The sequence below is a fragment of the Poecilia formosa genome, unplaced genomic scaffold (genome assembly GCF_000485575.1).
Source record: "Poecilia formosa unplaced genomic scaffold, Poecilia_formosa-5.1.2 Scaffold100, whole genome shotgun sequence".
Taxonomy (NCBI): domain Eukaryota; kingdom Metazoa; phylum Chordata; class Actinopteri; order Cyprinodontiformes; family Poeciliidae; genus Poecilia; species Poecilia formosa.
Genome location: NW_006800039.1, coordinates 492,197 through 506,703, shown reverse-complemented (window position 1 = coordinate 506,703; position 14,507 = coordinate 492,197). Strand labels below are relative to the sequence as shown.

At 40.8% G+C, this 14,507-nt stretch overlaps 3 protein-coding genes and 1 long non-coding RNA gene across 4 annotated transcripts in view; 1 reads left to right on the top strand and 3 right to left on the bottom strand.

The window, feature by feature from the left end:
• Positions 1-3,373, bottom strand: part of LOC103142722 (probable E3 ubiquitin-protein ligase HERC1) — a 43,044-nt gene extending 39,671 nt beyond the window's left edge. Inside the window, exon 1 of the mRNA XM_007558901.2 lies at positions 3,182-3,373. The gene's annotated coding sequence lies outside the window, so the exon portion shown is untranslated. The remainder of the gene's footprint in view (positions 1-3,181) is intronic.
• A 1,765-nt stretch (positions 3,374-5,138) lies between these two features.
• On the bottom strand, positions 5,139-5,938 carry LOC107836975 (uncharacterized). Its single transcript, XR_001662947.1, has 2 exons — positions 5,856-5,938; positions 5,139-5,747 (listed from the first exon to the last, which is right to left on the bottom strand). It is a non-coding gene; the product is annotated as an uncharacterized LOC107836975 (long non-coding RNA).
• esm1 (endothelial cell-specific molecule 1) lies at positions 5,740-7,957 on the top strand. Its single transcript, XM_007558902.2, has 3 exons — positions 5,740-6,264; positions 6,539-6,682; positions 6,792-7,957. The coding sequence occupies exons 1-3, from the start codon at positions 5,859-5,861 to the stop codon at positions 6,869-6,871; spliced, it is 630 nt and encodes a 209-aa protein (XP_007558964.1). The 5' UTR covers positions 5,740-5,858; the 3' UTR covers positions 6,872-7,957.
• A 324-nt stretch (positions 7,958-8,281) lies between these two features.
• Positions 8,282-14,429, bottom strand: LOC107836970 (probable E3 ubiquitin-protein ligase HERC1). The gene is made up of 4 exons (XM_016674731.1): positions 13,472-14,429; positions 12,767-12,999; positions 8,359-9,376; positions 8,282-8,308 (listed from the first exon to the last, which is right to left on the bottom strand). Exons 3-4 carry the CDS (start codon positions 9,343-9,345, stop codon positions 8,282-8,284), a joined length of 1,014 nt encoding a protein of 337 aa, XP_016530217.1. The 5' UTR covers positions 9,346-9,376; positions 12,767-12,999; positions 13,472-14,429.
• Between the last annotated feature and the right edge of the window lie 78 nt (positions 14,430-14,507).

Below are 14,507 nucleotides of genomic sequence, written 5' to 3'. Positions count from 1 at the left end.
GGTTAATGAGACAAGCCCAGTGGGTATCAGTGAAATAGGTCAGCCTCCTCTTAATGAGGAGACTTACAAGGCACAAAGGGAAGTAGAATAGCAAGACTTTCTTTGCCACAAAGTCATTGATTAATGATTTTTTTTTGTTGTTGTTCTGAGCACCAAAGTTAATAATCCAAGCCAGAAGTTTAAAAAAATATATACTTTGTTGGTAGATATTTAATTCCTGGGTTGATTTTATTGCTAAATTTACTTGATTAATGACATTAGATGATTTAAAAAAAAGTAAATGTTTTACAACATAGGTTTTGTGAGAGGCGGGTGTGTGGGAAAGGAGGGGATTTACTAGCAAATAAAGTTGGAAACATGTTTGGGTATTCAGTTCAGTTTTTCAGTTTGAACGCTAATTTAGGACCAAAAATCTGGGTATGTTTAAAAAAATATTTAAAACAAAGTTGAGGTGAATAACCAAGGTTTGATCCAGATTATAATCTGATTTAGAATTTTCTTTAAAGTAACTATGAAACTATAGATTATCTGACTGCTCTTTATTGTCATTTTTGTTAAAGTTACAGTCCCTTTGTTTACATATACAATGCCATAATGATGAAGCAGTGTTGTCATTCAAAGTGATAGTGAGTGGGGGGCTCATCTACTTTCACATTGTACAGCACGAATCACACCCTCCCACTTCCAGTGCTCCTGCTGTCTCACAACAGCAAAAATAGACTTGAGTTTCACTTCAATAATTGTATTTCTAGTGCTGCTTGTTTAATATTTACTCCAGTACACAGAGGCTGAATTATTTGATGTTGCCTAAACAAAACAAAACAAAAAAAAAACTGACTTGAATAAGTTATTATGATGCCAAAGTATAAATCCTGAAATTAAAACCTACAACAAAATATGAAATACGCTAAATCGTGAAATATTGTCAAGTGCGTTACTTTGATCACAGTCTGAAAATCTCATGTCTCTTGCCAGGCTAATGGCTTTGGGGGGGGGGGCTATACGGTTTCCACCCAGTCCAAAAATAACAACAAGCTTAGATATAGCAATAGACTCACCAGCGAGGCAACCAAAGCAAGGCACCAGAAATGTGAAGCAGCAGATATGGGGCTAATTACAATTTCCCCTTTTGTCTTTTTTTTTTTCTTCTCCCAAATAAAACATTTAGTTTCTCTTTTTTTTTTTCCGGAAAATGTCCTTTTCTGATTACTGACTATAATGACGTCTGGAAACAACACACTTTTCCAGGACCATTATGAATTCAGCTTCATACATCTTTTCAGCAAGAACAGCTTCCCTGTTTGAGCTGAAGAAAAACAACAAGAGAGCACGATGCCACCACCGTCATCTTCAATAAGCATGTTTTACAATTGGTTTCCCCACAAAAAACTATTTTAAAACATTTTCTGGTCTCATCTCCCCCCAGTGTCATTTCTTTGTTTCAACCATGGCTTTGTTCTTGTCCCTGTCCCATACAGGCTGTGGAATGCATGACTAATCACTGTGCTGTCAATTTGGTTTTTCACCTGCGTTCTGGGTGTCTGCAGCTCCTCTAGAGTTTGCTAACGAGAGCAGGCTTTCAGTTTGTGTGAGCGGCCATGTCTTTTTTTAGGTTTTTGCAGTTGCGCCCTTTTCAGTCCAGTTTCAGATGATGATGGGTAAAAACAATGAGATGTTCAAGGGTCTCCATAACTTTTTGTTTTTTAGGATTTGTTTGGTGTGGTTCGTTGGTCTTCACTAACAATCTTTAATAAAACTCTGAGAGCTTAACAGAAAAGCTATATTTATGCTAAGACTAAATTACGCAGGTGGGATCTATTTGTGATTCGGGCGACCTCTCAGGGAAGTCGGTTGCACTGAATTTTATTTCTAGGTATCAGAGTAAGGAGAAGTCAAAACCTAGTGCACGGCACAATTTTCCAGACTTTTCTTTGTATTGAATTTGAAGTGTCATTTACTGATTTTTCATAACTATGCACCACTTTGTGTTATCCTATCATGGGGAGAGAAATGTGAGATCTTGTGGAGGCTTATCTTAAATCTCTAGTGTAACCAAAAACCCTAAAGACACATCACTTCAAAACGGAATAGCATCTCATTTCACTTCATTCATAGATTGCCAAATACTTCTGGCTTACTTAAATCGCCTAACCACCTACATTTGACACATAAAGGAAAATGCTAAGATCAGCTGGAAGAGGATGCTGACTTATCAGTTTAAACTGCTGTTTCCAGGACAACCAGACCCACAGCAGGTACACTCTGGCTGCCAGTCATTAGCCAGCTACAGATATTATCAAATCGTTTAGCCATCATTGCCACTGACTCATATTTGAAGGGTCGCTGGGAGAGTGGCGCTTATCACAGGTCGGGATGTGGAGAGGGGGGTGGGCATCCTGAACGGGTCACCAGGGGAAACACAAGACAAACAGCCACGGACACACACTGATAACTAAAGGTAATTGGGGGGAAACGTTGGATTGTGGGAGGAAGCCAAAGAACCTGGTGAGAACACACAAACTCATAGGGAGATCATGCATTAACCCTGGCCAGTATTTGATCTCAAGATCTTCTTGCTGCAGTGCAAACGTTCATAACCACTGCATAACCAGGCAGCTACATGTCAATAAATATTATTATTATTATTATTAAGTTTTTGAGGTACAGAGGACAACTGTATTCATAATGGCCAAATGAAAAGTTAATCAGAGTCGAGCACAAACGAGCAGAGCCTGGAGGATAATTTAATTATTGAAACATAACGACATTATCCTCCCGCGCTGCGGGTTTCAATCTTTCTGCCCATTTATCAGTGTTTTTTGCCAAGATATCAGTCTTGACATGTCGCTTCCTGGCTCGGTGCCTGGCGGTTGCAGCAACATAAACACTGAGCTGCTGGACGGGGATTTGAACAGCGGACGCCGCCGTGTCATTCAGCTGGTGTAACACTATTCTGCATCTGCGGTGACAGCTGAGCTAACGCTGCTGGCTGGCTGGCTGCACTGCAGTCGCTGCTAGTCCGCTTCACGTTAAAAAAAGACCGACAGACCGAGCCCCACCTCCGCTTGTTTTCTGACAGCTCCCAGCAAGAAACACCTCGCTGTGTAACAGCGAAGCTCGGTCTACGTCTGTTTTACCTGGCTGTGATAGAATGAAAGAGGGCCGCGGGCGTGTCAGTTACCTTGACGGCGAGCCTCCGAGGGTGTTTGCTTTGCGTTACCCGTCCCGTCCCAGTGAGGTCTCCCTCGGACGCAAATATCATGTCAGCCTTCCCCTGCGTTTCCCCGCTTCTTCTGCGGAGCATTATCCACTGATGCAAGGGGGCGGTGGGTTGCCACTTTAGCGCCACGGCGCGTCTCGGAGTGATGATGGCTCACACATGTATCTGGTTGGTTTAAAATTGTATTTCCAACACTGACAAAAAAAAAACCCCAAAAGGACACAGTCCATTCACAGAGCAGGAACAAAACAAGTAATCTGCTGAAGTATATTCTTCTCATCCGACATCGGTTGATGTAGAAGAAATAATTTTGTATATGAAAGAGACCTTTTTGCATTTTCTTCTATTTAACATTTGGTAGCCACAAATCCACCTTTAACCTCAAAAAACTTTATAGACATTTGTGAGTGGGCTACCACATATCAATTTATTTTGTATTATTTATTATTACATTATATATAATTACAACAAAAACGTCTTTCTACGACAGTATCTTGTCAAGTAGGAAAAAAAACCTAATGAGTTTTTCCATGTCTATGAAAAACAACAATAATAACAATTATACAAATTATACTAATATTAATAATAATAATTACAAACCTATTTTAAAAAATAAAGCAAATAGCTTGCAGCCGAATGATAAAACATCCCATTTTTTGTACCCACCATTTTTAGCGTTGCATGGGTCTGGTGTATCTCCAGCAGTCAGTGGGCAGGAGGTGGAGTCCATCCTGGAGAGGACACCAGTTCATCACTGGGGCAACAGAGAGGCACACAGGACATACAACCATGCACACACACACCTAAGGGTAATCGATAGAGGTCTGGCTGTCCAAGAAAGTCCACCCAGAAAGCAGACTGCAACATGCTAAAAGAAAAATCCAGAAATCTTAACATGTCTTCAAGGCACCTATAAAAGCTGCTGTTAATGTTGGCATTAAAGACAACTGTTTGATCTCTAAGAAAAAACATGAAGGTCAGACTGAAGTTTTACCAGGGAAAAGTTAAACACCAGAACCTCCATTATAATATCCCGCAAATAGAGAGATTGAAATGTTTTGAAAACAAAGCTGAGGCCATGAATCACATAGGGCAATAATTTGATTATCAGCAAAAATCACAAGATAGCAGCTGATGACCATAGAAAGTAAACAACAACAACAACAAAAAAAAAAACAAAGAAAAAAAAGAAAAACAAGACCTAACCTACCATCTGTAAAATCCTCTGCATTGTCTACTCAGAGAGAAAAGTGGAGAATTTGGTCTAATTGTCATTGTCGTCATATCAACTTTATCACCATGGCGACCCAAAAAACGTTCTGGTATCTACAATGGTAGGGGCTAAATTCTGAGCGCCCCAAATAAGGCATTTAATTCAGTAATGCCAATTTGTAAATGTTTATTATTTTCTCCTTGCTGCCACACATGATTTGCTATTTAGCTTCACTGCTGAGGTCTATCAGAAGCATCACAGAAGAGAACTGACCAGAGTCTGTCAGAGAAATTTCACTGTTGAATGAGAGTTAGATGGTGGTAATGTTGTGAAAACAAGTCACAGGGTTTCCCCCAGTGTATTATAAGTCTGGCGGGCCACCAGGCTTTACTTGTGCCCCCCACCAGGCTAAGCATTATTTATTTTTTTTTTTTTAACAATTACCTTTTTTTAAGACTTTATAGTTGGAGTTTAGCAATTAATGTTCCAGTCTTCCAATAACACCTAATTATCAAGTGATAATTTCAAATTTCCTGTCAACTATAAGCCATTTTTTTAACTCAAAAACACAGCAAACCGCTGCATGACACCCCAAGCACCGGGTTTAGCAGGTTTTCTGGGAGAAACTCTGAATTTTTATCACATTTAGGCACACACTATTAAGGGAAATGCAATTTTTAAAAATATGTTTGTTGATCATTTTTAGATTCCCCCCCCTTCACATCACTGAGAGCTGCACCCCATTGTATGGACAGGCTGTTACTACTTTGACGCATGGAGGAGATATTGTCATGGTTCATTCAAAAAAAAAAAAAGAAAAAAAAAAGAATATTTTATTGATCCCAAAGGGAAATTAAATGTCGTTGTAATTCATGTTAATTAAAATCCTTAAAAGAGTTCTTGTAGATAGTGATGGCTCTTGGCTGGAAGGTGTGTAGCTGTAATTAAATAATTTTTGTTTTCCAGAGATTAAAAAAAAAAAAAAAGATGACTGACTACGGTGAATATTCACTGCAAACAGTGAATACTTAATGGGTACCCTAACTGCTTGTTGTTCACACAATTTCTTTAAAATCTAAATATAGCCCTCATGTCCTATGCTTGCCATCAGTTATTTATAAGAAACTTGTGTGGATATAGGGGAACAACTCCACATCCTCTTAGGTCCTCATGCTGCCATCTGACGCTGAGGTGTTCCGTCACTGAGACAAAAACAAACCAAAGATAACTCATGACATCAGGTCCTGCCAACTTCAGTTCCTGGATGGAGGTTCCCAGTTGATCCCACTTCCAAGCCGGATTTCTAAAAAAAGGCTGCTGGGCAAAGAAAGGAAAAAAAAAGAAAAAAAGAAAAAGAAACACCGGAATGAGGAAATTGGCCATCGGCAAAACAAAGTTGTTCATTGCTGATAACCGTACAACCTGATGAACCGCGGGGTCAGTCAACCCGAGTCCTTCAGACGAGATCCGCAGCTCCTCTCGCACCTTCTCCACATGCTCTTTCCAGCCACCCCGCATCCAGCGATGTCCCTCCTGCTCCTCACGGTGCTCTCCTCACTCATGCTGCATGATGTTGAGGCGTGGAGCGCCGGCGTGAAGTATGCGGTGAACTGCCCGGACAGATGCAGCGTGGACCGCTGCGGCGACGCGCAGCGCTGTACGCGGACCGTCCTGGACGACTGCGGCTGCTGCCAGGTCTGCGCGGCCGGCAGAAACGAGCACTGTTACCGCACGGTGTCGGGGATGCACGGCGTCAAGTGCGGACCGGGGCTGTTCTGCGAGTTCTACAAGGATGAGGACGATTATGGAGACGAATACGGGATTTGCAAAGGTGTGACCTGAAATCTTAGTCGTTTTTTTTTTTTTTTTTTTAGTACTGCATCTTATGCTCAAATCCTGATCCTATTATCAACCTTTCCTTTTAGCGCTCTGGTCAGCAATTTATCCACAATCTTATAGTCTATAAATAAGCCATATCTCCAGACCTAATTTGATTATCCATAGTAAAATGTTGCATTTATATGCACTATCGTTTCTCCACTCAAATATATTTTTATTTAATTTGGGCTTTTGTGACAAAACCAGTGTTTTCCTTTGCTTTGCAGACTGCCCATATGGGACCTATGGGGTTGAGTGCCGCAAGACCTGCAGCTGCAAAGGAGGCATTTGTGACAGGGAAACTGGAGCTTGTCTTACCCTCACATTCTTTGCCAAAATTGCCAGCAAGCTCAAAACTGGACCACAAACAGGTGAGTTTGTGCTTTCCGACAAATTGCTCTCAAATTACATTATATCACATTAGAGCTCAGTATGTGAAAAGAGGAGAGAAAAAATGAACTCCTTCACTTGTTTTCTCAGGGTCTGAAGTGGGATCAGGACAAGTGGTTGCACAGAGCACAGACAGATCCACGGCTCCAAAAAGACTGAACCCTCGCTGACAAAAAGAGAAACAGCCCTCCAAATGTTCAGTCCACATGTAGCATTAATTTATAAATAAACCAAAATGTATGTTTTAACTAAAAACTTTTTGACCAGCATTTGAAAGCTTGTTTCATTTTTTTTCGTCTTTCATATACATATGCAGTGTTATCTCTGCTCTTTAATTATTACTTTTCTTTTTCTTTTCCTTTTTCTGTTATGAAGTTTGATAAAGCCTGTTGTAATATTAAATTCAATCAAAATGCAAAATGCACATTACAGTTCCTTATATTGCATACTGGCTTGAAGTCGTCAGAATGAGTATAAAACATTTACGAAGCCAAATTTTATGACACCAATAAAATGTACAGAATTGTTAAAGCAGATTGCTATACTATAACTAACAACTTGATAGTGGAAATGTCCCAAAATTTCCAGGATTACTAGGTTTCCATGTTGCAGATGTAACATTTAGGTCAAAAACAATATGCCTTCAAATCAGAAAGGCTAAACGTGACCTTAGATGAAGCATAAAGTCCATAAAAGCAAAATTGTTAGAAATTTTTACAGGATTTTTACAGGACTTATCTTGTAGAATTAAAACTCTCTTCAGAGATTTAAATCAAAAAGAGAAAAATACATTCTAAATCCTGACATTATGTTGTTAATTTTTTCCTACCACTATTTTAATAACTTTTTAAATGTTGATACATACTGACAACATTTCTTTGTCTGGCAATGTACAGGATGTGTTAAAGCAAATCATTGGTCAGAAGCAGGTGAAATAAGTGCTGCTTCATCCTACAACGTTTTGGTTTCTTTTGGCTTATAACTGATCTTGATGATTTGGTTGTTTCTTTTTGTCACATTCAGCAAATGGCTGAAATAAATATAAATGAAGGAATGTTTGATTCATATTGGCCTTTGTGTTTTCTGCTGATCTCCTGCATTGTATATTGTTTCTGATTAAATGTAACTTACAGCAATATTTTTTGTTCATTTAACACTTATTTCCATGATTATCCAGTTTTTATTGGAAAAAAAACATAATATGTAGCTCTCTGTCCTTGTTTGAACTTACTCTACAATAAAAAACTTATAACTGACTTGTCACTTGAAGTCTTACGTCTTATATTTTCCCAGAGCTTCTGGAGTTTGCTGGTTTGCAAGTACCTCACATCCATGAAAACTTTTAGTCAAACATTTTCAAACATTCTTTTAGTATTTCTGAGATTTCCTGTGCCAAACTTTAGTTTTGAACTCAGATATAGTTGAACAAATGTCACGGGAAAATAATATCTCTGCAGAGAAACTCTAAAGATCTGCTTCATAGGCAAATAAATAATAGAAGCTTTGGATCTTAACAAGCTGTGCAAAAAAGATGGCAAAGAAGTGTGCACCCTGAGGAAGAAGAATTTTTTTTTTATCCATCAAATTCTCATGCCATGACACTGAAGCTGGGNAAAAGAAAAAAGAAAATGTAACTGGTTAAGAAGAACTGACTTACCGAATATTGCCTCATCTGAAGAAGAGTTTGCTGAATAAGTTCAAAGCCCACGCCAGGTGATTGCTGAAAGCTCAGTGAGGAGGAGGAGGTGGAAGAGGAGGAAGACAGGGCCGCGGTGGAGGAGGGCATGGAGGCTGCCAAAGCTACCTCCACCCACTCCAGCAGGAATTTCAGGGAGCCTCTCTGCATGGCCAGGCCAAGCAGCAGCTCCAGAGCCAGCCTCCGGCCAGTTGGGTCCGCCCCGCTGCTCCCGTTGCTCACCGACGTCTTCTTCAGAAAGTCAGCCACTTGTCCAAGGCAGTCCAAGCCCACCGATGGGATCTTACTTTCGTTGGCCAGAGAAAGCGGTGGCAGCGAAGCCAGGACGGAGGACGCGGTGGCGAGCACGTCATTGCAAAGCACAGACTCCGGGTGCACAGAGGCCGCGTACCTCCAGTTCTGCTGCAGCAACGAGAAGAGCAGACTCAGACCCGTCCTTACACCCATTTCTATCAGAACATCTGTGCCGGACTTGATTTTGGAAACTCCCCCCGGCAGACGAGGTTCTGAGGCCAGCTCAATCGGCCCGCTCTCCGCCCCGCTGTCCGTGGACTGCGAGGGCAGCTGCAGGCGAAACTTGTCATGATATTTGCTGTGAAGTGCGTAGTAGATCCTCTGCAGAACTACCAGCCTTTGGTGGAGGCCCAGGGTGTAGGAGGTTTGCGTCAGCATGCGGTGAGCCAGCCATCGCTGGCTGTGAAGCAGGGACGAGAGGTACTCGTCTTTCTCGGCTGATGTGTTGGATTCGCACTCAAAGTCGGGGAGTCTCGGGCTGGCCAGTTCTTGGACAGGCTGAGCCAGAGTCACCACTTCCTTGTTGTAAAGGAGCTTATTGTAGAGCCCGGCCACCCCGTGCCTCCTGGCCGTCTGCACGCTGTCTTCTGCGGCCCAGGAACTGTTGAAATGCTCCTGCCACTTCAGCAACACATGAGTTTGACAAGGCACCATCTTTGTACATTATCTAAACTGTATGTCACTCCTGAAAAACAGAAGGAGTAGAAGAGTTACAATGGATGCAATTCTGTTTTGACACCTACAGTTCCCTTCTTACACCCTCATCACTTTACAGGCAACATTTCTTACTAATTGGCCACTTTATTATGTTGTTCTCTCCCAATTAAATTCAGTGTGAAGGTGAAAAGCTTTGTCTTTGGTGCTGGCACCTTTTCACACAGCAGTCTACATCCAGGTTAATGAGACAAGCCCAGTGGGTATCAGTGAAATAGGTCAGCCTCCTCTTAATGAGGAGACTTACAAGGCACAAAGGGAAGTAGAATAGCAAGACTTTCTTTGCCACAAAGTCATTGATTAATGATTTTTTTTTGTTGTTGTTCTGAGCACCAAAGTTAATAATCCAAGCCAGAAGTTTAAAAAAATATATACTTTGTTGGTAGATATTTAATTCCTGGGTTGATTTTATTGCTAAATTTACTTGATTAATGACATTAGATGATTTAAAAAAAAGTAAATGTTTTACAACATAGGTTTTGTGAGAGGCGGGTGTGTGGGAAAGGAGGGGATTTACTAGCAAATAAAGTTGGAAACATGTTTGGGTATTCAGTTCAGTTTTTCAGTTTGAACGCTAATTTAGGACCAAAAATCTGGGTATGTTTAAAAAAATATTTAAAACAAAGTTGAGGTGAATAACCAAGGTTTGATCCAGATTATAATCTGATTTAGAATTTTCTTTAAAGTAACTATGAAACTATAGATTATCTGACTGCTCTTTATTGTCATTTTTGTTAAAGTTACAGTCCCTTTGTTTACATATACAATGCCATAATGATGAAGCAGTGTTGTCATTCAAAGTGATAGTGAGTGGGGGGCTCATCTACTTTCACATTGTACAGCACGAATCACACCCTCCCACTTCCAGTGCTCCTGCTGTCTCACAACAGCAAAAATAGACTTGAGTTTCACTTCAATAATTGTATTTCTAGTGCTGCTTGTTTAATATTTACTCCAGTACACAGAGGCTGAATTATTTGATGTTGCCTAAACAAAACAAAACAAAAAAAAAACTGACTTGAATAAGTTATTATGATGCCAAAGTATAAATCCTGAAATTAAAACCTACAACAAAATATGAAATACGCTAAATCGTGAAATATTGTCAAGTGCGTTACTTTGATCACAGTCTGAAAATCTCATGTCTCTTGCCAGGCTAATGGCTTTGGGGGGGGGGGCTATACGGTTTCCACCCAGTCCAAAAATAACAACAAGCTTAGATATAGCAATAGACTCACCAGCGAGGCAACCAAAGCAAGGCACCAGAAATGTGAAGCAGCAGATATGGGGCTAATTACAATTTCCCCTTTTGTCTTTTTTTTTTTCTTCTCCCAAATAAAACATTTAGTTTCTCTTTTTTTTTTTCCGGAAAATGTCCTTTTCTGATTACTGACTATAATGACGTCTGGAAACAACACACTTTTCCAGGACCATTATGAATTCAGCTTCATACATCTTTTCAGCAAGAACAGCTTCCCTGTTTGAGCTGAAGAAAAACAACAAGAGAGCACGATGCCACCACCGTCATCTTCAATAAGCATGTTTTACAATTGGTTTCCCCACAAAAAACTATTTTAAAACATTTTCTGGTCTCATCTCCCCCCAGTGTCATTTCTTTGTTTCAACCATGGCTTTGTTCTTGTCCCTGTCCCATACAGGCTGTGGAATGCATGACTAATCACTGTGCTGTCAATTTGGTTTTTCACCTGCGTTCTGGGTGTCTGCAGCTCCTCTAGAGTTTGCTAACGAGAGCAGGCTTTCAGTTTGTGTGAGCGGCCATGTCTTTTTTTAGGTTTTTGCAGTTGCGCCCTTTTCAGTCCAGTTTCAGATGATGATGGGTAAAAACAATGAGATGTTCAAGGGTCTCCATAACTTTTTGTTTTTTAGGATTTGTTTGGTGTGGTTCGTTGGTCTTCACTAACAATCTTTAATAAAACTCTGAGAGCTTAACAGAAAAGCTATATTTATGCTAAGACTAAATTACGCAGGTGGGATCTATTTGTGATTCGGGCGACCTCTCAGGGAAGTCGGTTGCACTGAATTTTATTTCTAGGTATCAGAGTAAGGAGAAGTCAAAACCTAGTGCACGGCACAATTTTCCAGACTTTTCTTTGTATTGAATTTGAAGTGTCATTTACTGATTTTTCATAACTATGCACCACTTTGTGTTATCCTATCATGGGGAGAGAAATGTGAGATCTTGTGGAGGCTTATCTTAAATCTCTAGTGTAACCAAAAACCCTAAAGACACATCACTTCAAAACGGAATAGCATCTCATTTCACTTCATTCATAGATTGCCAAATACTTCTGGCTTACTTAAATCGCCTAACCACCTACATTTGACACATAAAGGAAAATGCTAAGATCAGCTGGAAGAGGATGCTGACTTATCAGTTTAAACTGCTGTTTCCAGGACAACCAGACCCACAGCAGGTACACTCTGGCTGCCAGTCATTAGCCAGCTACAGATATTATCAAATCGTTTAGCCATCATTGCCACTGACTCATATTTGAAGGGTCGCTGGGAGAGTGGCGCTTATCACAGGTCGGGATGTGGAGAGGGGGGTGGGCATCCTGAACGGGTCACCAGGGGAAACACAAGACAAACAGCCACGGACACACACTGATAACTAAAGGTAATTGGGGGGAAACGTTGGATTGTGGGAGGAAGCCAAAGAACCTGGTGAGAACACACAAACTCATAGGGAGATCATGCATTAACCCTGGCCAGTATTTGATCTCAAGATCTTCTTGCTGCAGTGCAAACGTTCATAACCACTGCATAACCAGGCAGCTACATGTCAATAAATATTATTATTATTATTATTAAGTTTTTGAGGTACAGAGGACAACTGTATTCATAATGGCCAAATGAAAAGTTAATCAGAGTCGAGCACAAACGAGCAGAGCCTGGAGGATAATTTAATTATTGAAACATAACGACATTATCCTCCCGCGCTGCGGGTTTCAATCTTTCTGCCCATTTATCAGTGTTTTTTGCCAAGATATCAGTCTTGACATGTCGCTTCCTGGCTCGGTGCCTGGCGGTTGCAGCAACATAAACACTGAGCTGCTGGACGGGGATTTGAACAGCGGACGCCGCCGTGTCATTCAGCTGGTGTAACACTATTCTGCATCTGCGGTGACAGCTGAGCTAACGCTGCTGGCTGGCTGGCTGCACTGCAGTCGCTGCTAGTCCGCTTCACGTTAAAAAAAGACCGACAGACCGAGCCCCACCTCCGCTTGTTTTCTGACAGCTCCCAGCAAGAAACACCTCGCTGTGTAACAGCGAAGCTCGGTCTACGTCTGTTTTACCTGGCTGTGATAGAATGAAAGAGGGCCGCGGGCGTGTCAGTTACCTTGACGGCGAGCCTCCGAGGGTGTTTGCTTTGCGTTACCCGTCCCGTCCCAGTGAGGTCTCCCTCGGACGCAAATATCATGTCAGCCTTCCCCTGCGTTTCCCCGCTTCTTCTGCGGAGCATTATCCACTGATGCAAGGGGGCGGTGGGTTGCCACTTTAGCGCCACGGCGCGTCTCGGAGTGATGATGGCTCACACATGTATCTGGTTGGTTTAAAATTGTATTTCCAACACTGACAAAAAAAAAACCCCAAAAGGACACAGTCCATTCACAGAGCAGGAACAAAACAAGTAATCTGCTGAAGTATATTCTTCTCATCCGACATCGGTTGATGTAGAAGAAATAATTTTGTATATGAAAGAGACCTTTTTGCATTTTCTTCTATTTAACATTTGGTAGCCACAAATCCACCTTTAACCTCAAAAAACTTTATAGACATTTGTGAGTGGGCTACCACATATCAATTTATTTTGTATTATTTATTATTACATTATATATAATTACAACAAAAACGTCTTTCTACGACAGTATCTTGTCAAGTAGGAAAAAAAACCTAATGAGTTTTTCCATGTCTATGAAAAACAACAATAATAACAATTATACAAATTATACTAATATTAATAATAATAATTACAAACCTATTTTAAAAAATAAAGCAAATAGCTTGCAGCCGAATGATAAAACATCCCATTTTTTGTACCCACCATTTTTAGCGTTGCATGGGTCTGGTGTATCTCCAGCAGTCAGTGGGCAGGAGGTGGAGTCCATCCTGGAGAGGACACCAGTTCATCACTGGGGCAACAGAGAGGCACACAGGACATACAACCATGCACACACACACCTAAGGGTAATCGATAGAGGTCTGGCTGTCCAAGAAAGTCCACCCAGAAAGCAGACTGCAACATGCTAAAAGAAAAATCCAGAAATCTTAACATGTCTTCAAGGCACCTATAAAAGCTGCTGTTAATGTTGGCATTAAAGACAACTGTTTGATCTCTAAGAAAAAACATGAAGGTCAGACTGAAGTTTTACCAGGGAAAAGTTAAACACCAGAACCTCCATTATAATATCCCGCAAATAGAGAGATTGAAATGTTTTGAAAACAAAGCTGAGGCCATGAATCACATAGGGCAATAATTTGATTATCAGCAAAAATCACAAGATAGCAGCTGATGACCATAGAAAGTAAACAACAACAACAACAACAAAGCAGGGCGATCCGAGCGAGAGAGGGTGTCTGTTCCTTGCCGTCTGTAAAATCCTCTGCATTGTCTACTCAGAGAGAAAAGTGGAGAATTTGGTCTAATTGTCATTGTCGTCATATCAACTTTATCACCATGGCGACCCAAAAAACGTTCTGGTATCTACAATGGTAGGGGCTAAATTCTGAGCGCCCCAAATAAGGCATTTAATTCAGTAATGCCAATTTGTAAATGTTTATTATTTTCTCCTTGCTGCCACACATGATTTGCTATTTAGCTTCACTGCTGAGGTCTATCAGAAGCATCACAGAAGAGAACTGACCAGAGTCTGTCAGAGAAATTTCACTGTTGAATGAGAGTTAGATGGTGGTAATGTTGTGAAAACAAGTCACAGGGTTTCCCCCAGTGTATTATAAGTCTGGCGGGCCACCAGGCTTTACTTGTGCCCCCCACCAGGCTAAGCATTATTTATTTTTTTTTTTTTAACAATTACCTTTTTTTAAGACTTTATAGTTGGAGTTTAGCAATTAATGTTCCA